The sequence below is a fragment of the Aythya fuligula genome, chromosome 21 (genome assembly GCF_009819795.1).
Source record: "Aythya fuligula isolate bAytFul2 chromosome 21, bAytFul2.pri, whole genome shotgun sequence".
Lineage (NCBI taxonomy): Eukaryota > Metazoa > Chordata > Aves > Anseriformes > Anatidae > Aythya > Aythya fuligula.
In genome coordinates, this window is record NC_045579.1 from 741535 (window position 1) to 764287 (window position 22753).

At 42.4% G+C, this 22753-nt stretch overlaps 1 protein-coding gene across 12 annotated transcripts in view; it reads left to right on the plus strand.

Moving 5' to 3' along the window:
- The window catches only part of EIF4G3 (eukaryotic translation initiation factor 4 gamma 3), a 151398-nt gene extending 129392 nt beyond the window's left edge, over positions 1-22006 (plus strand). For all 12 annotated transcript variants that reach the window (XM_032201575.1, XM_032201584.1, XM_032201586.1 and 9 more), the window contains 15 exons: positions 549-653; positions 2399-2531; positions 3288-3382; positions 4810-4903; positions 5599-5716; positions 6978-7201; positions 8880-8995; positions 11187-11359; positions 13585-13710; positions 14631-14712; positions 16530-16628; positions 17565-17711; positions 19215-19296; positions 20748-20894; positions 21808-22006. In XM_032201575.1, coding sequence (XP_032057466.1) covers positions 549-653; positions 2399-2531; positions 3288-3382; positions 4810-4903; positions 5599-5716; positions 6978-7201; positions 8880-8995; positions 11187-11359; positions 13585-13710; positions 14631-14712; positions 16530-16628; positions 17565-17711; positions 19215-19296; positions 20748-20894; positions 21808-21989 — 1923 coding nt within the window. In that variant the 3' untranslated portion in view covers positions 21990-22006. The remainder of the gene's footprint in view (positions 1-548; positions 654-2398; positions 2532-3287; positions 3383-4809; positions 4904-5598; positions 5717-6977; positions 7202-8879; positions 8996-11186; positions 11360-13584; positions 13711-14630; positions 14713-16529; positions 16629-17564; positions 17712-19214; positions 19297-20747; positions 20895-21807) is intronic.
- The last annotated feature ends 747 nt before the right edge of the window (positions 22007-22753 follow it).

Sequence of the window (22753 nt, forward strand, 5' to 3'; positions counted from 1 at the left end):
CCTGACCCCAGCTGAGATGGCTCAGGGGTAAAGCAACGAAACAGTGTCTGCAGGGTTAATTTTGTGACTATTTAGTTCCCTTAACCAGTTTTTCTTGGGCTGAGATGAGCACGTGTTGCTGGTACGAAAAGGGGGAGCTGATAGGTAGAGCCAGGACTCCTCTTACTGGTGGCAGCTAGCCAGAAGGTCGGCTTCACTGTGCCACAGAAAAAATGAACGTTTCTTTAATAATGAGCATTTCTTTAATGTATGGCAAATTTATTCTGTACATGCAGAGGGTGTAGATAATCTGAGTAATTAAAAATACAATGGAAGTGTGTGCTGAATGAAGGAGGTGTCTGCAGACTCATGCAGTTGAGTATTACACTCAAATCCAGCCTGTGGGTGCATACAAGACCCCAAAGCACCTTCTGCAGGGAGCAGATCTGGATCCCCAGCTGGGCTTCTGGCATGGAGGTGCTATAGTACTGAGCTCACAGACTCCCCACCTCAGGGAGTATGTTCACTGTCTTCGAAGATACACTGACAATGACATTTCTCTTGTGTAGCCTCGCATGGACCAGTATTTTAATCAGATGGAGAAGATTGTGAAAGAGAGGAAAACATCTTCAAGGATTCGGTTCATGCTTCAGGACGTAATAGACCTAAGGCTGGTAGGTACCAACTCCAGTAATAACAGAGCATGTTCCCTTGCACGTCTAGGCTGGAAGAACACTGACACAAGATCAGGGATTATGGAAGTTACAGCAACAGTGGAATGTTAGGGGGAGATTTGTGCCCTTTATCATCCCAGAAGCCTGTCTGTTTAATAAGGAGTGTCTCTTTTTCCGTTTTTTTAATTATTATTATTATTTTTTTTTATTATTAAGTTGTTAGACGGGTAAAATACTGTTGGGTGTTTCGGTTCATCTTATTGTTAGACATGCGCACACAACAGCTTCTGATAACACCAGTCCAGCCCCACTACAGCAGACATGCCTGAGCCCTTTTCCCACGACAGGCTTCGGATGTTCTTCTGCCACGGCAGCCCCTCTGCTCCCATCTGCCAGTCATACTGCCTAGCTGTCGTCATTCCTGTGCACTCTGGGGTGTAGCTGTTCCCTGCCAGCACTAACTTGTTCTGATGGGACCAAAGCACTGTGGGATGCATACCCCACAAATTGGGGGGTCAGTGTGGCTGTAAAACAAAGGAGAGCTCTTCTTCATAGCAACACGCGTTGTGTAGAGCAATAACCCCATATTAGCCTGTATTGCTGCTACAGGTAGGCATCTGCTAGGTGTTTCCTGGCCATACCATGTTAAACAAAAGTGAATGGAATCTGTGCTCTTGTCAGAGTGCGGTGATGGTGGGTCCACACCAAACTCCATAACTGATGAGTAGGAAGTACCCTGTCCACAGATGTCAAAACACACAGAGCAGGCACAGGCCTGCCCATTTTGTAATCCCACCAGGATTTTGAACAAAGCCAAGGTGTTAGACCTGGGGTCTCAGTGAAGGGTGTCTGCACGCCAGCTGAAAATGGGACTGCAGCTTGCACAAACATTCCCAAATAGCTGTAATTTCACCCTTACAACACGTACTTTGGTAGCAGCGTGGCTTTAGCAGTACTAGACTCAAGACAGCACTTGACTGAAGCCCTGAGTGGGTTTTACTCTTACCTCAAATGGCTGTTTTGGGGTTTGTACAGACTGAAATCACTGTTTCAACTACAGGGTATGCAAAGATAATGATAGCAAAAGTTGTATTGAAGTTGTAGCAAGATTAAGAGGTAGTCTGGTTAATTTGGGGGATAGATGGATCTGTGAAGTGTATGGTTGAATAGACACATCAAGCAGTAGAAATGTTTCGCAGAGACACATCTCCACCTCTCTGCTGGATTCTTTTCTTAGCCATCACAATCCCTGGAGTGACAAAGCACCATCTCCAGATAAAATGCAGTCACTTCTAAATTTCAGAGTTTCATGTTTTTCCTCAAGCTTGGAGGAAGGGTTCCAATGAACACTGTCAATAATAAACATTGAGAGTAACAGCAGCCCCCCTCTAGCTCATATCTTCCTTGACCTAGGAAGACTGGAAAGCTGGAGATGTGCTAGGGGTTAATATGCATTTAATTCAGGCATGTCTCTCCAAAGCCAGGTCCTCACTCCAGCCTTCAATCTCCACCAATATACACACCATAGCCTACACACAGAGTATATACCTCTGACCTGTGGTGCTGCAGTAACCACGTCAGCAACATTGCCCAGCTCCACAAAGCTTTCTCCAGTCCCTCTGAGAGCACCCCACTAACACATCACAAGGGTGGCAGGGTTAGGCGTTGTTCACTGTACTTGGAATACCCCATTTCCAATGCTCCGCTCCCTGAAGTATCGCTGAGCACGTTTGTTTCTCTCCTAGTGTAACTGGGTTTCGCGGAGAGCAGACCAAGGCCCAAAGACCATCGAGCAGATTCATAAAGAAGCCAAGATTGAAGAGCAAGAAGAACAGAGGAAGGTCCAGCAACTCATGACCAAAGAGAAGAGGAGACCAGGTAAAGTAAAAGCCAAGTTGGCCGCTTGGCTTTTAAAATACCTTAAATTACTACTGGCCCTTGAAGTTGATGCTTACCTGAAGGTCAATTTGAAGTGACAGGTACTTCTTGGAGGCATAGGGCCAAACCAGGCAAATCTTCCTGGTTCCTGAGGCATGGTAGTCCATTGTGCTGGCTTAAAGCATGCTCCTTGCTTTGTCCAGCCACAGCAAGGCACTGTTTTGCAGCATGAATGATCAGAACAGTGTCTTCCCTTCCAAAAAGGCTGGAAATAATTTTGTGGAAGTGTAGAGTAGCTTCAAAACAAATTGCAACTAGGATGATGTTTAAATATCCATTAGAGTACAAATAGAAATCAGGTGGTATAAAAGTGCCAGTGAGAGCAGAAGTGCACAGAGAACTTTCAGTACGGATTCTGGGCATAAAGGCACATGTTCTAGTAAAATGGATTAGCAAGCAGGGAAAACAAAGACTGGGACTGAGGAGCGCATGGAAACGTGTCATCTTTGGAATTCCTTAATACGAAGGATTATTAAAGTGCTGTGAAAACAGGCCATAAAGAAAATACAAGAGACTTTGTTTTAGTTATTCTGAAATTGGTATCAGTAGAAGGTAAGGAACTTGTGACTACTTAGATGGGTCTTAGTTTCCTTGGATAGAAACACGCCATCTTCTTTTTCTCCTTGTGTTGAACTTGGAGTCTCCCAGGGTCCTGCTGGGGACGAGCTGAAGGTGGTTGTGTTTGTTGTCTGGCAGGTGTCCAGCGGGTCGATGAAGGTGGTTGGAACACCGTGCAGGGAGCAAAGAACAGCAGAGTGCTGGACCCCACCAAGTTCCTTAAAATCACCAAGGTAGGTGCCAGCACAGGACTCAGTCAGATGCCAAGGTCTTACCAGATTGCATCCCTCCATCTAGGAGAGACCGTTACAGTGTTCACAGGTCAAAATATGTGATTTGAAAAGGTGCACTTTATCAAATGATGAAAAGAGAATGCAAGTTGGGTAACTGTCTGATGCTGATGCAGCACATCAAAGGACTGTTACAGGAGTGTCAAACACCTGGCAGTATGAACCCTTTGCCTCAAATACTTAAGACCCATTCTGATGCTGCTTGGTAGAAAGGATTCCACGTGCAATTTGAAAACGTGTTCTTATCATATCACAGATAGCAGCACTCCAGGCTTAAAAGACTCAGGTAGTATGAGAAGAACTGTGTCCACTTTTACCATGTTTCTAGACTTGTATTCAATGCAGTTACATCTGTCAGTATGTGATCCAGTTCCACATCTATGCTCCATATGAGCACCTTCCTGTTATTTGCCTTTGGAGTGATGTTTTTGCAGCATTTATCTCAGGCTGCAAGTTAGGCAAGCTAGGCGATTATTCCTATGTAAATGGTCTTCAGAACAGCCATGGGATTTTTTGCCAAGGAGAACTCAGTCTGACATAAATCAGGGTGATTCCCAGACATTCCTGTGTCCCAGTTAATGTCACTCTCCCTGAATTTTACTCTCAGTGCCCGGATGTTCAGAGAGCTGTAAAGTAGAACCTGGACAGACTGCAGCCTTTCTGCAGATCAGGCTCAGTTTGTTCCTTGTGGAAGTCATAAAACAGACTCCAGAACTTAATTACCAAGAGGGATCCAGCCTGCTTTTGTCTGGGCTTACAGCTCATCTGGGAAAAGTCCTTCTACTCCGTTTAGTGCAATTACAGTACAAATAGACCTAGCTCCACAACAGCAGCATTACTGGGAGGTGAGAAGAGCTCGTACAAAGAGATCTGCAGGGTCACAACCTCCTTGTCAATAAATTCGCCTACTGAGCATTGTAAAATCAATGTTCTCTTCTTGTCAAGAGGCTACTTTTCCCTTCAAGTTTGAAACTTACTATTGTTCTTTGCCCTCTAAATTCTGTTTGTTACTGTGCAGATTTCCCCCAAAGCCATGACTGGTAGGTGGAGTGGACACCACAGGACCATTTTACTCACCACAAACAATCTGAATGTCTTCCGAGTACTGATACACTGGACTTTTTCCTCCTTAGTGAGCTTCATAGTTCCTGGTCATTATAAATGTCTTTCATTGACATTTCGGAAGAGGCTGTTTGTAATGACCTTTGTTGGTTGTATCCTCTGTCTTTGGCTAGAGTTCAGTCTTCCAAAAATGCATTAAAGTGTATTTTGGTTTTCACATGATGGGTATCGTTACAAAAGAAGTAGCCCGTTTGTAAATAAGATGCAAGATTTTCCCTTGTAACCACATCTCCTGATGTGTTTTACAGCCCACAATAGATGAGAAGATTCAGCTTGTGCCTAAAGCCCAGTTGGGCAGCTGGGGAAAAGGCAGCAGTGGTGGAGCAAAGGCAAGCGAGATGGGTAAGTCAGGACAAGTTCTCACCCTCTGCTTTTCTACCAGCTGTTCTTGCCAGGAGTGGGTTTGGGTGGGGATGCTCACAAATGCATTTCTTAAATCACACTGTACTGCAATGGTAACACAACAGCAAACCCTCAGTAGGAGCATCCGTTGTTTGAGGTGAGATTGAGCTGGGCGCTTAGCTCAGAAAAGAAAAACAGAAGGTGCAGTCAGGATAGATGTTGAATGGTTGTTGGTTTGGGGTGTTTTGTAAGTAATCAGTTGCACAAGGCTCCACCACCACTAATTAGCTCTAAGCAGATGTATCCTCCTGCTTTACCTGTCCTGTGGCTCACCAGGATGGGAAAGGGGGGGTGGGGGGGTAGACAGGAGAAGGCAGAGAAGTATTTTTTCCCAAAAGAGCTTTTCGTCTTGACACAACCAGCAGGTGAATCATTACAGTAATCCAGCCTCAAAATAAAAACAGCATTCATATGGAACGCTGGCATTACCGTAAATCTGGTATGTTACAGGGAAATCTGTGCTTGTGACTGCCTGACAAGTGGGGATGAAGTGGAGCAGGACCAGCCCCTTCCCAAGTGTTCTCTCCCCATCGCTCTGGAAACAGCAATTGCTTAAATGATTTTGTGATGCTGAGGTGTCAGCAGCTACTGATCTTCTTGTCCCTTTTGCCTGTGTTGTCTTTACAATTCCCCAGATTCTTTACGACCAAGTGCCACTAGTTTGAACAGATTTTCTGCACTGCAGCCTCCAGTCTCATCTGTATCTGCCTCATCTGCATCCTCAGAATTAGATTCTCGCAGGGCCTTAACTAGGTAAGGTTTGGTCCCTTTGGCTGTCTGTACACTTGCGCTTTTCAGTTGCTGCTCTAGCTGCTACTAGCATGCAGAAAGAAGAGAATTTCCTTGAGTTTCCAGGAATGGCTGGGTCATTTTTCCCTCTGTGGACTTCGAATTAACTTAAAACACATTAATCTTTTATACTACCTCTCATAGGAGAGACAGGTGGTATTAATTTTTAAAGCAGTTATGGTGAATGTTTTAGTTTCCATTTCTCAGCCCCCCTTTATCTGAAGGATATATTTGTTAGTAGTTTATAACATGTTCAAAACTGTTCGGATAAAATGTAAAAAATAGGTGTGAAGGTTGAACTCAGTGGTAACGTATTAAGCCAGATAATTTGTTTTGTTTATCCAGAAAACATGCATAAAACCTTGCACAAATTTAGCAAGGCTCTTCGATTTCTATGGCTGTCTCTGACCCCTGCCCATTAGCTGCGACCAAGCCTGCCCATGCATCCACATCATGCGATGCATACATAAGGCTGCACAGTCCTCTCCCTTGCCCCGATTTCACCAGGCCTACAGCCACTCCTGCTTGTAGCATGAAACATATATTAAACCTTAATAATTTAGTAACTCAAGACATGATTTATAAATGTACAGTTTACTTAGAATGTCACTAGTTCTTCCTTCCAGTGCTCACCAGCTGCCATACTGCTTTGTCAGTCTGTCTCTCTGAAGTTTTTCTCAAGCTTATTCCTTTCTTTTTAACCTAAAACTCTGTCTTACCTAGAGATTATTCAATTTGGGTAACATTTTGCACATCTTACTCATTGACACGTTAATTAATAGGACATGTCCTTGTCACCTGTTGTTGACAGCCTTCAATATTCTGAAGATATTTTTCAATAAATGAGTAAAAATACACCACTCGGAGTATTTCACAGTAAATCAGTGCTTTTACATCATAAATGTCACCATTCTACATTTAAAACGGGTGCTATAAGGACTTCATTGCTTTTCCACATATTCTCTAGGAAGCATTGTCTCTGCCTGTCCACTCTGAATATTTGTTCTGAGTATGTTTGTGCATCTCTGAGACTTGAGTTGATTTTGATTATATTCTGTATAGCAACAGCTGTAAAAAGTAGAGATGACAGTCCTGCTGGTTTGCTGCTATTGTTTGTTTGTTTGTTTTCCTGCTAATACTAGAAAGCTGTCCAGTATCTTTTCTAACATCAGAATTGCGAGCAGGGGTTACTTTTACTGTAAATTCGTGTGGTTTTGTTCTGCAGTCGCGGGAGCACGGGCCGGGAGAAGAATGACAAACCTCTCCCACCTTCCCTCTCCCGTCCCAACACCTTCCTACGGGGCAGCAGCAGTAAAGAGCTGCTGCTCGACAATCAGGCACAAGAGGAGCAGCGGAGAGAGATGCTGGAGACGGTGAAGCAGTTAACAGGCGGCATGGAGATGGACAGAAACAGCACAGAGGCAGAGAGGAACAAAGCCAAGGAATCTGGTAAGCTGCTCGTCTGTGCTTGGGGAATCTTGCTGAATGCATGAAAAGGCTTAAGGGGAGAATCTGTAAGTAAAAGTGACAGATTTCTGTGCAGTGATGTGAGTATTTGGCCCGCAGTGACACATTGTCAAGCTGTGATAGTTGAGATCTGCCTCCCAAAGGTTTGTAACACAACTGATTTATACGGGCCTTAGAGTCGTCTCCTATCGCCAACTCCTTAGGATTCACTGGAGCTGAAAGGCTGCAGATATCAGCGAAACACCAGTAAATGGCATTGTCCTTCCTACTGATACCCATTGTTACCACTGGTCTCTGGGACAGAAGTCCCCAAAATCAAGGGGCATCTTCTCAGTTCATCTCGTATCCTAAACCTTTCTCCCGTGATAAGTCAGAGAGACAAGGTTTGAAGAGAATCAGAATACAGCATGTTGGGTGCTTGGAGGGGCCTTTCTGGTTATTTAAGGGAGATTTGGGTTTGTGTCTGTTGTTTGTTAATCACCAACTGGTTACAGAAATCAGCGCAACTAGAAAATAAAATCAGGCCTAGCTCCCAGTCACCGTCTCTCTGGGGTACTGTAGCCTCCTCCCCAGGCCAGAGCAGAGGTCAGGATTGTTTTAGTGGTCCCAAGGCGTAATTCCAGAGCCAAGCATTTTCAGTGCAATGCCACATGATTTCTCCTGCACTTGCATTTTCTCCAAGTTTCTGCATGCTGCAGATCCCACTGATTTCAGCAGTGTTCATATATGCTGCAATCTACAAGGTCAAAATCCCTGATCAGTTCTGCAGTTGCCTCTTCAGTGTCCAGTAAAGCCCTGTCTACCCATCCTGAATGTGAGCAGCCATCTGGGGCAGGGACAGACCATACACGGTATCTTTTTAGCGCTGCCTTGTTGCCAGCCCTCATCCCAACAGGTCTCAGTGCTGCGTGGCGTTAGCAACCGCTGGGGTGGCTTGTCACCTCGTCAGTGCTGCAGCTCCCACTTTTTGATCCTGCCAGCTTGAGGTGATTTGTTAGTGAGAAAGTATTGAGGACATTTAAGATGACATTGCCTGTGGACACAGCTTTTGCAAAAGTTTTGATTCTTCCTTATGAAACATCTAGAAAGTGCTATTGCAGTAGAAGTGGTGAGAAATACATCTTGACCTCCATGACACAGCACACTGGTTGCTTCGGGAGGAAGGTTCATAAAAGACTTCATGGGAAGTGAGGTTTTGGGGTTTGGGAACATGACCAGGAGGTTACCTGGGGTGGCTGCCCATCACAGTCAGCATGTTTAAAATTTGTAGCATACTGTCAAGAGCTCCTGTAACAGCTCAAAGCATAATTATTTAATATTGATAGTGCTTTGAAGGTGTTGCATCCCATATCACTGCCGTTGTTTCTACAAGAAGGTTGATTTGCAGCATTACTGGGAGTTCATATAGGGGAAAATGTAACTAAGAAAGAAGCAATGCAGGCCTGATGATGAGTCAGAAAGCACACCCCGCGCTTGTTATTTCAGCCATCGCATTCCTGCTTGTAAATCATCTTTGTTCCAGTTATCACAGCAAAGCTTGCTATGGACTGCGGCTGGACAACCAGCAGGAACGGCTCTGACTTCTGTTTTCAAAATGTCATCTTTGCAAACAGTTCTGATTTTCCTTTTCCAAATGTTTTTTTTTTTGTGTTTCTACCAGTCAAGCCAGAAGCTCCCCCAGCTCCAGTGCAAGAGAAGCCTTCGCTATCAGAAGAAGAAATAGAGAGAAAATGCAAATCTATCATTGATGAGTTCTTGCATATTAATGATTTTAAGGTAAGCAAAATGAGAACCTTTTGTAGCACAAAGATCTGCAGCTGTGGGGCTTGAGAGCATTTTCTCTCCAGGAACAGCAGAAGCACCCGGTTCTCAGAGGTAGCAGAAGCAGTGGGGCCTGTTAAAATTTGGGTGGCAGCAGTTCCGTGAGTGTTTTCTGCCCTGCTGGTAGTAGGAAAAATAGGCCAGTTTGTGCGTTTTAAGTAGGAAGATGTATGTGTTTCTGTCATGAATCACTGAGCAGCTCCATAATAACTGCAATTTTGGAAGCAGAAACGCTAGTGGGAAAATAAACTGAGGTTTTCATTTAGTTATCAAAGCATGTGCTGTTGTGATCTGGAGGCAGATAAAGCAATACTAAATATTGAACAAACCACTCTAGAGTATTTTTAATAAACATTGAAAATTACTGAGCAGCTGTCATAACTTCCTAGTTAAAGGTTGCAATTTTGTTTCCCTTGTAAATGGATTTTTAGCCTGTCCAGGGAGTTATACAAGAAGTATTACATTAGCTGCAGAGCCAAATGGTTTGATTTTTTGCTGAAATAAATTCTAGAAACGCACAAAGTTTGAAATGACAGTGCTAGGGTCAAGTTTGGCACCCTAAAAATAGTATTGCTTCTTGCAACACTATTTTGTAGTGTTTCCAGTTAAAATCAGGAAAGGGAATATTCTTATGGCTTGTTGGGGGCTCAGGTCTAGTTGTCTAGTTATCAGGAAAAGTTTGTATCAGAATTCTTTTCAGGAGAAAATTCTGACTTGGAGAAAAAATACTCTTTGATTTGCAATATCCCCAAGCTTGCTGGCTTGGCAGATCTCAGCAGGAGGAGGCAGAGGACAGCTGGGCCAGTTAACAAAGTAGTCTCCAGTCCTTTTTCTTTTTCAAGTAGACTTCAGAGTCTAACCCCTGGATATGCAGGGCTAAAAGAGGTTCAGTTTCTGGTTTCTGTGCTTGCAAATGTGATGACTTTTTTTTTTTTTTATGGCTGGATGGGAATACAGTTGAATTGTGTTAGACAAGTGTCCATCTGGTTAAAAAGGACATCAGATTGAGGCAGTGCATTTGCAATAAGAAGTTACTTGATAACTTTAAAATCTCAATGCCCTTCATATGTGACAAATTTTCTGACAAACGCAGCTTAAACTCACATTAATATACCATATATGAGTGCTTATGTTAATGTAGGATATAGCAAAGGAATAGTGTTGAGTTTAGTCTTTGCTATTTAACCTGCCTGTAAATGAAAGCAGTTGAGCTGTACGTCAGCACCCAGTGCCAGCAGGGCTGACCAGCGGCATGGTCACCTCTCTGTCCTGGAGAAATGGGGATCCGTCAGGCACGTCTGATCTCTGACCTGAGCATGCGGTCTGGGACTGCCGAAATCCTGACCCGCGGAAAACAGCCAGCTGGGGCCTCCAGCATTGCAGCTGGGGATGCCAGTTCTTGATAAGCAAAGGCATAGCCTAAGACAAACAGCAGATGTGTTTAGCTAGGAGACTGTTGAGATACATTGGGCTGAACCTAGACAGTCAATGGAAGATCTTTGCAGATGACAGTGGACATCTTTTGAAGTGTGACAGAGCGTTTCTCTGGAAGTCTGTATTTAAGAGCATTTTATTTGCTTAGGTTGCAAAATGCACATGCCAGAAAGTAGAAGCTTTATAAGGAGGAGGTTTTCCTTCACATGGTACCCGCGTTTTCTGCTTCTTTATATGGTGTGTTTTTTTAAGCAGGCATTCCTGTGCCAGGCCAGATATTTCGTCTTTTTGACTTGGCTTGATATTTTATGAAATGATAGGCATTTTGGTGACATCCAGAAGACAATTCCTGTCCTTACACTTAGCAGCCAAGCTGTACCCTGGAGCATGATAGTTTATTCTAAAAATTTTGTTGCCTGCACAGTCTAAATTCTCATCTTTTTTTTTAATTCCTGATTGCCATTTCAGTGGTGATTTGTGATGAGGTTTCACAGCCTAGTTCAGCACTTTCGTCTTCAATAAATACCCATTTTCAAAAGAAAAATCAAAGCCAGGAGTCTCCTGACCTGCCATCATAAAAATCCCCATCCCATACGCCAGCTGCTAAGCAGTGCACCCGAAGCTAGTAGTAAACATCCTTCTGCGCCACTTCTTGTTTTGTTTTGTTGATGTTTGCAGTTCAGGCAAATGATCCTGCATGTCGTTTGAACAGGAAGCAATGCAGTGCGTGGAGGAGCTCAGTGCCCAGAATCTGCTGCCTGTTTTCGTGCGAGTGGGAGTGGAGTCGACACTTGAGAGGAGTCAGATCACCAGGGATCACATGGGCCAGTTATTACATCAGTTGGTGCAGTCAGGAAAGCTGAGCAAGCAGGATTTCTTCAAGGGGTTTGTATTCTGCACACAGAAACAGATACTTTTCTTGAGTGTTCATTGCAGATGAGCACTGTTTGTGTTGGACAAGAATGATTTCCCTCTTTGCTTTCATATCCTATTCTCTCCATGCATCCTTTTTGAAGGAGCATTTCCACCTGGGTATACTGACAATTAATGTAAATATTTCAGTGTATTTTTAACTATTTCAGATGCTTTAATGAAAGTAAATATTTTTGTACTAATGTAAGTATTTATTTCTAAGCAAATATGGAGGTGTATATTTAAATGCGTGTGTTTAGATTTCCATTTTGCAATGTGTTTGTCAATGTTTGGCTTTTGGCAAATCATTAAATATGATTGAAAGGGGAGGAAAAAGATAAAAATCTTCAGGTGACATTAGTGCCTGAAAGCTCCATGGTCTGAAGTCCGGAGCATCCACAGAATGGCAGTCACCCTCGCACTGGTGAAAACAGACTTCGCCCATACAGTGCCATTGCTTGGGGCAACTCAACTTCAGGGTGCAGACATGGCCTCAGGGGTCTGTGAAGGAGAACATGCACCAGATACGGTTTCAGATGGGAAAGGTGTTCATCAGAGAACTGAGTTTCAGTTGCTGGCTCATTTCAGCTCTCAGATGGTAACTGACTCTGGATGTGAGTGCTGTCCGGTTGTAAAAGGAACCCAGGGGGGATCCCTGGCACCACTCAGTCCTTGCTAGGGCTTAGAACAGGGTGGTTAAAATGGATAGCTGTGAAAAGCAGCCAGAGAACAGAGAGATGAAATAATGCTTTCAAATGCTGAGTTTCTGCATATCTTGCCCTGTCTTGCTGCTTTTATTTGAATCTTGTCTCACTGTGGTACTGCTGACAGCTCCAGTGGTGATCCCCGTGCACCCACATCTGGCAGTGAATTTCATCATGATGAAATTGAGTGGCTCATGGGAAAAGTTTAGGCAGCCTAAGTTCAAAACTGTATAGAATAGCAGTACAAAATACATCCCCAGGTAGCATGCTTGTGTGTGTCCATGCAGTTGCTGATGATTGAAGCAAGTTGTTTGAAGCGACACGTTCCCATAATGGGTTGTGATTAAAGCTGTCCCTGTGTTTCCTAAGGTGTGGACAAGTAGTTGTGATGCCAAATAAGTAGTATCATGATGAAATAGTAGGACGTGTGGTTTAAATATGGCATAAACAAAGTAAAATAAAATAGGTCCTGAAGTTGATGAAAGGGCAAGTGCCCACCATGGTTTTCAATGGGCACATTAGAAGAACACTATAAACCACTACTATTATTCATGCAAGGCAAATTACTCTGTAATTAGCGGTTACGGGATGAGTGCTGGTCCCAGCACAGGTCTGGAGAGATACACAGCAGGAAACCAAATTCTGGCAAAAGTGCTCAGGCAAACTAAGTTGAACAGAGGACATAAAGAGACAAGTCAAGGTGATGGTTCCTGCTTAGAAGCTGTACCCCAGAATTTTTGAGCTTTTAAGGGAGAAAAGGACAAGAATCAGGACTGGCAGGAGAGCCAGAAAAATTACCATCTTGTACCAGGTATGAAAAGTGAAGCTACCTACAAGGCTTTTATCAAAAAGAAAAATTTTGAACAATTCTGGAAACTGTATTGGTTTCCAGAGTTGGGGAGCAGTTTTGTAATTCAGCCTGCTGCATTTTCTCTTCCTGATGACCATTCTCTAACTGGTTTGAGCAAATAGCTTGTGGAGGAAGAATCCAACCACCCTCTTGTGTATTGAACTTTCTCTTACGTTGTTTTACTTATTCATCAACATTTTGCTGATTGCCTTACACTTGGACCTATGTTATTATTAATCCCCCTTCCGTAAATGTTTGGATTTTTTAAGAAGGCTCAATTTATTAGATCTTTTAAAGACAAAAATGCTGTTTACATATACAGGTTTGTGCTGGTTAGCAAACAGCTTGTTCCTGGGATATAAGAATTACTGTATATGAAATTTTCCTGGATGTGTTGTCTCTACCTACTGGTTTTACAGAATACACTGCGTTTTCCACGTGCTCTGCATTACTGCATAGAGAAATTTACTCCTAGCAGTTTTGAATCACTTGAAAGCATAACACATCAATAGTATTCTTTGTTATTCTTTGTTATCTAGGTTTGTTTTAACAAAGGATTTTTTAAATGTAGACATGTACTTTGCAGGAAAAGCCTCAATTTGAGTTGTATTTAATGCTTGACGCTTTTCTTCTTTTTCCTAAAGGTTTTCAGATACCTTGGAGATGGCAGACGATATGGCCATAGATATACCCCATATTTGGTTGTACCTAGCTGAGTTGGTGACCCCCATGTTAAAAGAAGGAGGAATCTCTATGAGAGAACTTATACAGTAAGTACTGCTGCTCTTTTTCAGTGGCGGTTGAGCCAGAGCCATCTGCCTGGCTATGCCACAGTATTTTGACAACAAGGTTCCCATCAGCAGATAAAAAACGTATAGTATTAAGGGCTCAGCTTCTCCTATGAGTTGCTGCAGGGCTTGCTGCATACTTTTTGGGACTCTAATTTGCACCAAAAGGAAAGCTGTGATGGGAAGGGAGCTTGCTGCTCTGTAGACATGGTTCAGGGGTGAAAGTTTTATCAATAAGTATACTACAGTCCTGTTTGTTTCAGTTGAGCTAAAAAATAACCTGATGTTATACAGTCAATGTCATTCAAAAGCATGCTGAAGCTCTGAGAATTGGATTCTGTGAGCGCAAGGTATCATGCACATCTCTTTGTCTTGGAGTGTAGTAACAACTGTCTGGGTGTTGCCTTAAACACAGGCACAAAACCTTGTTGGCAAGACTGGAAACTGCTTCCAGGACCAAAGTTCCTCTATTTTGTACATGTCCTTATACATTTGGGGATTAACTAGAAGTCAACTGAATGGTTCCCTTTTCCTGTAAGTAGTGTATTAAGAAAATAATAGCCTTTTTTCCCCCCAAAGCTCCGATCTTTTAGGGTCCTCCAACCTAAATGCAACATCCCACAAAAAATGAGTGGATTTGAACTCACTAAAAAATTAAAAAAATATCGGTAATAAGCACTGTTGTAGCAAGTGCAGTGCATCACTAAAGTCCATTTTATTAGCAGTGCTAGCTAGATCAAATCCTTTATCCCTGCCAGAAGTTAAAGCTGTTTTCGTGCCTCAGTTTGATCACTACCCCTTGCCTTGCATTCCAGACCTGGAGTGCTGTTTAATGAGAATTTAACTGTCTTCAGAAATGATTCAAATTATAAGAAAAAATATCTGTTTTTCTTCCATTCTAGAGAATTTAGCAAACCTTTGCTTCCTGTGGGAAGAGCCGGGGTCTTGCTTGCTGAAATCTTGCACCTTCTATGCAAACAAATGGTAAGTATCCAGGTGTACTGTAGATAAGAGCTGGATGCAACAAGTGTATGTTTATGCATGAAGCCTACATGCTCACATTTCCCACAAGAAGATATTTAGGGATGGACCAGCCAGTCCAGATAACTTAGGAAACCTGCTTCTTCTTCATCCCCAGTTTCAAACCAAGCCTTACAAGGTTCCAAAAAGTTAACTTTTTTTTTCTCATCACTTTTCCCTTTTGCAGGTACCTTTGCACCTGGCTTCTTCCAGAAGCTAGGGTGCTGAAATACTGCAAGAGGGACATTCTCAAGGTATTTCTGGGCTGACCAGAAGCAGCAAGTGCCGGAAATCTTGCGAGAGAGCTGTTCTTGCAGACCGGAGAGGTTCTGAGAGTTCGGATAAGCTCCAGATGGCTTCTCAGAATTCTGGATGCTTATCCAAACTAAACCTGCCAACTCTTAAGACTCACCCATCACTAGGGGTAGTGACACCTTTTCACCCTGTAACTTCTAGAGCTCTCTTACACATTTCACAGTCGTGTGTACAAACAGTTTGGTGATTTCCCTATAACTCTGTCTCCATTTTTGTCCTTTTTTTTTTTTTTTATCCAGCAAAATACTGCACTATGAATAGTGTCTATTTTAAACCCTGTAAAATCCCTCACTTGCCTTTTTGTTTTTTTTAGCATGCATTCAAATAAGGGTGATTGTTCCAGGAGCATTTCAGGCTAGCAGTACAAATAGTGGCTTTTAATTTATTTTAGTCTTATGCTTGTTTGGACAGTCATGTTCTTTTTTGTTTGATTGCATTTTATTTTTCCTTCCTCCGTTCTGTGAGAAAAAAGCTGCTGTGCTCTGAAGATTTGAAAGACAGGCTTGGGTTTCTGGCATAGCTTTTATAACTCTGTCTTGCCCGGTCCAATACTTGGACTTGGGTATTTCAGGTTAGGTGTTCTAATGCAACAATAGTCATCTAATTCAGATCCTGATGAACTGTAGCAGGAACTATGCATGAGTAGCATTTAATAATCCACATTGTAAATTTAGGATTGTAATCTGCTTTGTAAATGGAAAATTGAGCTGCTTTTATTAGTGTTTAACCTAGGCTACACAGCGATGTCCCTTGTGCAGGTGCTATGAGGTAAAAGTTTTTGCAAAGCATTTGAGGGAAAAGAGCTGGTTGTTACTAGGATTTTTATTCTTGTCAGAATTGTGCATATGTTGTGTTGGACAGGATACCAAAAGGCCAGTGCAACATAGGTTGATAGTATACGTGCTGCAAAGGAGTTTTTCCTCAAGGTTTGCAAATTCTCAAAATTGAACAGTGAACTTGGTGTTATGTACCTGAATGTGAGGTTTGATCTCTGCACAGAAAATAGTCATGTAAATAATTTTTTTTCTAAAAAATAGCTAACTTACCAGCGCAGGGCAGAATGAGTTATGGAGCAAGTTAATGGCAGAGGCAGGAGAGGAATCAAAGTCATCGAACTGCCAGCTCTGTCATGGCCATGGGAAACTGTGCCTTATTCAGATGTGTCCCTTCTCATAGGTAGCCTCTGGCTGAAGCTGTTGCACACCCCATATGTCACATTATGCCTTGTTTATTACCCACCACCGTGGCATTTGACCACTTTACAAGATACGTATACGTGTGGCAGGATTATGTATATGCTTTCTCTTGCACGGGATTTCCAGACATTTTCACTTTATTGCTAGGCATCTTGTTTGGTGGCTGAACGGTTCTTTATTTCTCCCGACACAGCTGCACCACTCCAGATTTTGTGAGCTCCCATGGTTGTCTCTCAAGTCTTTCAAATGACCAAACTGTTTGTGTTTCAGAGCCATAAGAAAGTGGGAGCCTTATGGAGGGAGACTGGCCTCAGTTGGAAGGACTACTTACCTGAAGGGGAGGATGTACATACCTTTCTCATGGAACAAGTGAGTTAAGAGCAAGCATCTGCTTAATGACTTTTCACGCTGACTTTTGGCTTTCCATCCCATTTGTGCATCCTGTTCCATCCCATCCTTATGTATAGTTGGTATGGGTTGTGGGATGAAACGTCTCCTTCATTAAGGTGAGGTTAGATGATTCCAGCACCTCTGTTCTGAACTGCCAGCAGGTTTGTCCTATGTGATCCGAGGCATGCGTCTCCCATCAGCTGGCTTCCTCCAGTAGATGTATTTCTCCAGAAGGGGGGAATGAACTCAAGAATTAATGAGAATTAATGTCCTGCAAGCAGAAGGGTCAGAATAAATGATAACAATTATTTAGTTGTCCCACCTTGCAAATGTTCTCAGAGGGTTTCACAAAGCAAGGAGCCAAGCCTCATGGAGGGCACTTTGCAGCTGTTGCCAGTTGTTGCCTTCCTAAGGAGGGAGCTGGAGATCTTCTTCTGGAGCCCCCAGGCAATCCGCTGCCCTGTTTTGGCTCTTAGGAAGCACTGCGCCGCAGGAAATGAAATGGGTTACCAAGGCCTGATGATTGGTGGGGGGACTGCAGATCCTCTGTCACATTTTATAAGAACTGGGGCGTTAGTTGCAATTTTTTGAGCAAATGTCAACTCTAGTAATTGCAATCCAGTTCCCTGTAGTTTTAATTGAGCAACATGGACTTTGTTTTGTGCATATGCATACTGTGCGGGGCTGGAGTTGTTCTGGGATGCCTCATTGTGTTTGCTGGATAATGCAATTCCCACATTTGTAAAATATTTTGTAGTATTTGGAACAATAAAGTATGTAAATCATTGTAATGATAGCTTAGCGTTTAAAAGATGTGGAAAACAGAATGAAGTGGAGCTTGCTGCCTCAATTTGGTATAACTCAGAGTAGGAAAGTTAATTTAACTAATTCTCATCATCACTTCTGATGTTGCAGAAGTTGGACTTCACGGAGTCTGACTGTTCCAGTTCCTCAGAAGCACTTTCAGAGAAAGAACTCTCTGCAGAAGAGCTGAACAAGCAGCTAGATAAACTCATTGTTGAGGACAAGGCGAATGATGAACAAATCTTTGACTGGGTAGAGGTATAACAACTATTTACACCCTCCCTGCACACAGTTTATTACCTGTTTTTGTGAATGTTTTCTCATCTGAAGGAGCATCTCTGCTGTCTGTCGGGTCACTTTGCATTTGTACAGTGGCAGGCACGAGTTATCTGGGGGGAAAACTGCTGGGAGACAGCCTTCAAGACCCAGTAACTGGCACAGAGTCCCTTCCTTATTGCTGCGTTAGTTCCACTGAGGTGGGAAACTCAGAGGCATTGACAGCCCTCACCTGTATGTTACTGGTTGAGGCACAGATTATCTTCATGGTGAGCTGTCTCTCATCTTTTGTTTCAAAGGATTCCGTTATACTTCCACAGTGCCTCCACACTTGCCTGATTAAGTTGTGGTGTAACAAGAAACGGCACACCTAGGCACGGTCAGAACTGAGAAGTAATTGTGATGTTGATTTTTTTTTTCTTTTGTTCTCCTGTCTAGGCTTAGAACACTTAGGATAATCAGGTCTCTGCAATCAACACTTCCAAAGAATTAAATTTTATATATAGCTAATTAGTTATTACAACATAGGCTTTAGGAAGAAAGAATTTTAGTTGTATTAACGTGCAACTGTGTAACTTTCTGCTTACATCCCACAGACTGTTAGACTCCAAACACACTGCTTCTGGTTTGTGATTACTTTTTAGACTGAGTATGCTGTTACATTCTTTCTTCTCAAATAATGAAATAAAAATGTCTCATTGCTTTTTGTGATTGACCTTAGCAAATGATCCCCTGCCCAACTGCATGCCCTGCCATGCTGCAAAAATGTCCTTTGGGCAGTCAGTCATTCAGGGTACCACGTACCTTTCCCAGTGTTTTGGATCAGGCTTTGCCCTCTACCTCTGGCTGCATCCTTTAAGCCAGATTTTAAGCATTGTGCATGTAATGATACTTAGCCTGATTCATTTAGATCTGTGCTTACAGCTAAATCTCAGTCAGCTTCGTTTCAGTTATTTCTGTTGCTGGAGGAATGTATTTGAAATGTCATTTTCTGTGGCTGTTAGAGAAGTAGAAAGTGGAATGAAAGAAGCACTGAAAATCTGGGGACACCCACAGGCTCTCTTTGTAGTCTTGGACAAGTTATGTAGCCATTCTGTGAATTTCTTCTACAGAGCAAACAAATCTGTATCCAAGGAGCATTCTTTAAAATTTGTCGAAAAAGCCTAAAGCTCTTAGCAAATGTATAAGGGTGCAGTAAATGCCAAATATTGTTGTTTTAGTTTTTCTTGAGACAATGACTGGTTGTGGGAGTAATTAAATGGGGTATTGATCGCAAGAGAACTGTTGTTGCATGTTTATGTACCTGAGATATTCCCAGGGACTGAATGAGAAAGCTGAAGTTCTGCACAGGGGTGAATTGGGTTCCAACTCAAGCAGTTTACGCTGAACATGAACCTCCCCTGCTAAATTCAGCGGTGGAGTTTGGAAACAGTTGCTCTTACACACCCGTGTGTTTTTAACTGGTCCATTTACTCTTGATTTCAGGCTAATCTAGATGAAAGCCAGATGAGTTCACCTACATTCCTTAGAGCTTTAATGACAGCAGTTTGTAAAGCAGCTATTATAGGTGAGTAACTTGCCGTGTAAACACCATACAAACAAAAAATGCAAAGAGTTATTTTACAGTTTTTGGGTTTATGTCATTCCTCCCCCTCCCCAAGCTGTTTATCATCATACAGTAAGATTTTTGAACTTTGTTGAATTTTAGTGCTGAGGAGAAGGATGTCCATTCCCCCTGCGACAGCCAGGAACATTGCTGGTAGGGTGTTCTCAAGGCCCTGATGTGTCCCAGTGACCTTGCATGAGCAGATGTTTCAGACAACTGAGTAATACCAGATTGTTCATTGGTTTTTCTAGAGAAGGTGGAAATGTGCTAGACGTTATTAAGTTAATTAGCATTTCCACTCCTGTGTCAGCAAGCTTGCGTGGGCACTCTACCATCACAGATTGCCACATGTGAGTTGGAAACGTGGGTTGCAGAATAGAAGCCAGCTTGAGTATCTGTCTTGTTAATAGTTTTATGTCCAAAGCAAGTTACATTTTTAGAAAGACAGTTTATATGAATTATTTGTATGTACAGCAGTTGGTTGGAAATGGAGGAGGTGGATTCCCAAGTCAGACATGTGAGCCTCAGACTCCCGGGGTACTTGAATAAAGCGCTGCAGACAGAAACGTCTGGTCAGTTCACATTGTTTTCTTTAATTTTACTGGTGGCATCTGGCAAGACAAAAAATTGTGCTTGTAAAGTACCCACTTCTGCTCCTAGCTGTAAGAGTCATGCTCAGAGAAAATGGTCTGAACTTCATTTTGTTGGAAGGATGTGAGGGAAAAGATGCAGGCCCGGCTCCTTTCTGCTCAGGGAACGGAACCTTTCTGATGCCACCTAGTGTTAGTGGCGAAGTGGCACAGGATTTTATGACAAATGTTGAAGGGCTTCCTGATGAATCTCTGCTGGGGGTGTATCTGAAACATCTTGTTCTGTTTTACTTTTTGACCTTGCCTCTAATTGAGGGTTTTTTCTTTTTTTCAAAAATCACTTAATTATGTTGTATGATCTACTTTAAAAGCTGCTAATTTACCCATGTTGCTTACAGACTTCTAACGTATTTTTGTGTTCCTGATTTCCTATGTTGTATGTAGCTGATGGTTCTGTTTCTGCCTTTACTATTTTTAGGGGGGGAAATCTAAAAACTTTCTATATAGCTGAGATTTGAACTCTAGCCATTGCACCCACTTTGGACATGATTTGCACTGCAAAGTTAGGTTGTAATTCTTTGTATATTTCAGCTGACTGGTTAGGGCCAGGAGCACTGCAGATGTTGGTTGAACTGGGAAAGCATAAAAATCAAGACTTCCAGAAAAAGCCTTTGATCAGAAATACTTCCTATTGTTTCTCATTGTCTTTTCTCTCAAAGCTAACCTGCATCTGTAATTTCTACTTGATAAATAAAGGAGATAAAAGATCGGCTCCTGCTGCTATCTACCGAAGCTGACCCTATTTTCTTCTCTTCCCTTCAGCGGACTCTTCTAGCTTCCGTGTGGACACTGCTGTTATCAAACAGAGAGTGCCGATCTTACTGAAGTACCTAGACTCAGACACAGAGAAGGAACTACAAGCACTTTATGCACTACAAGCATCAATAGTAAAACTTGATCAGCCTCCTAGTAAGTGCACTGGGGTCTTGAACCCTGACAGCTTAAGGAAAAGTTGTTTCTGTTAAAGTCCAGTAATAGAGTCTGGAAGAGGATTGTGCTCTTCTTGACAATGAAAACAAAGTTTACCTTTGTACATAGCGTCTGACAGAAAATAGCATACAGTGGTTTCTGCTTCTCCAGATAACGGCTTTTAGAGAACTGCAGTTCCCCAAATGCTTTGCTGGAGGTGGACTTTGCTCCTGATTGATCCTATAAGCAGCCATGCAGAAGGAAGGACAAATGTCAGTGATGTAAAGAGAGATTTAAAAAAATACAGTTATTTGTTGAGGTTTACAATACCTGCACGTGTGAGAGCGCTGTGCGTTGTAATTGCATTATTTGCTGCATCAAAGGAGTTGGACAACTGATGTCTTGTCCCAGAAACACTGTTGACAAATGGTGTTGGAAAAGAGGCGGGGGACTGTAAGAGGAACAAGGGTACCCAGGCAGTCTGCAGCACATAATGAAAGAGTGCACAAAACCACCCAACTTGATCATACTTAGCTTTAAGGGGCTAGTCACGTTTTCTCTCTCTTGCTGAGCTACATAAAATCAGGTATTGGAGAGCAGCTGAGCTGCATGGAAAGGAGAATGGGCAGTTGTGGATTGCAAGCCGGTCCCTAAATAATATGTTCTCACGGCCACTGTCCCTTTTCTGCAGAGCATATGTTATCCCACAGCATCAGAGGGACCTGTTTTCCCTCTCAGCTGTGTCTAACCAGCCAGGAAGCAATAACTCAGTGACAGATCTTCCTTTTACTTGTGTCTGCATCTCTTGCATTAAAGGTCACATTAATCCCCTTATCCGTAACCGCGTCTTTGTCTACTGACTTAAACTGTGCAGTACTAACAGATGTTCTCTCCCATTATTCCATTACTGCAGATTTGTTACGGATGTTTTTTGATTGCCTGTATGATGAGGAGGTAATATCGGAGGATGCCTTCTACAAGTGGGAAAGCAGCAAGGACCCAGCGGAGCAGAACGGGAAAGGAGTAGCGCTAAAGTCTGTCACAGCATTCTTCACATGGCTACGGGAGGCCGAAGAGGAGTCGGAGGATAATTAAAACTTAAAAATACAGGAAAAAAAAAAAAAAAGAAACAATTTAAGTATTTTTTTAAAAAGTTTCACGTCTTCGCCAATCACAGTGCAGCAAGGCCAATTCTCGCGCAGACCCCCCCTTCCCCCACACATGCACGAGTGGGAGAGGTAAAAATAGATAAACACAAAGGTGATCATGGAGGAAAAAAGGTACTTGAAAAAAGTAAACTTCAAACCTGAGGGCGGGAGCACTAAACCAAAATACATGTATTATTTATAGAAAATATTTTCTGTTTTAATCTTTTTTCTTTTTAAACAAGGACTCATACTTACATAAAACACAAAGCAAAACAAATCTGTTTAGCAACAAAAAGTTTAAAACTTTTAATTTATTATTTTAAGGACTGCAAATGCCAGTGTAATTTTTAAATTTGCAGTTTCTGTAAACAAATTGTATAATAGAACAAAAGCAGAGAAATAAATTTCCCTCCCCTTCATATGCACCTCAATTTTGTTTCAAAGCATGATAAAATAGACAAAACTTTTCAAGGGGGTTGGGGTAAGCTAGATGAGGAAGAGATCAATTTTTTTTAATTGTCATCAGATTTTTCTGCCTGCCTCTCAGCTTGCTTCAGAAATTAAAAAGAAAATAGTAATCAAAACATACATAACCTTGGAACGGAAGGAAATGCATTTGAGAAAACTGCTGCGGACCAGAGTGCTCCGAAAATAACTCATTCAAAACAGTGCTACCCTGGGGAAAAAGTACTAGTGATACTTTCAGAACCT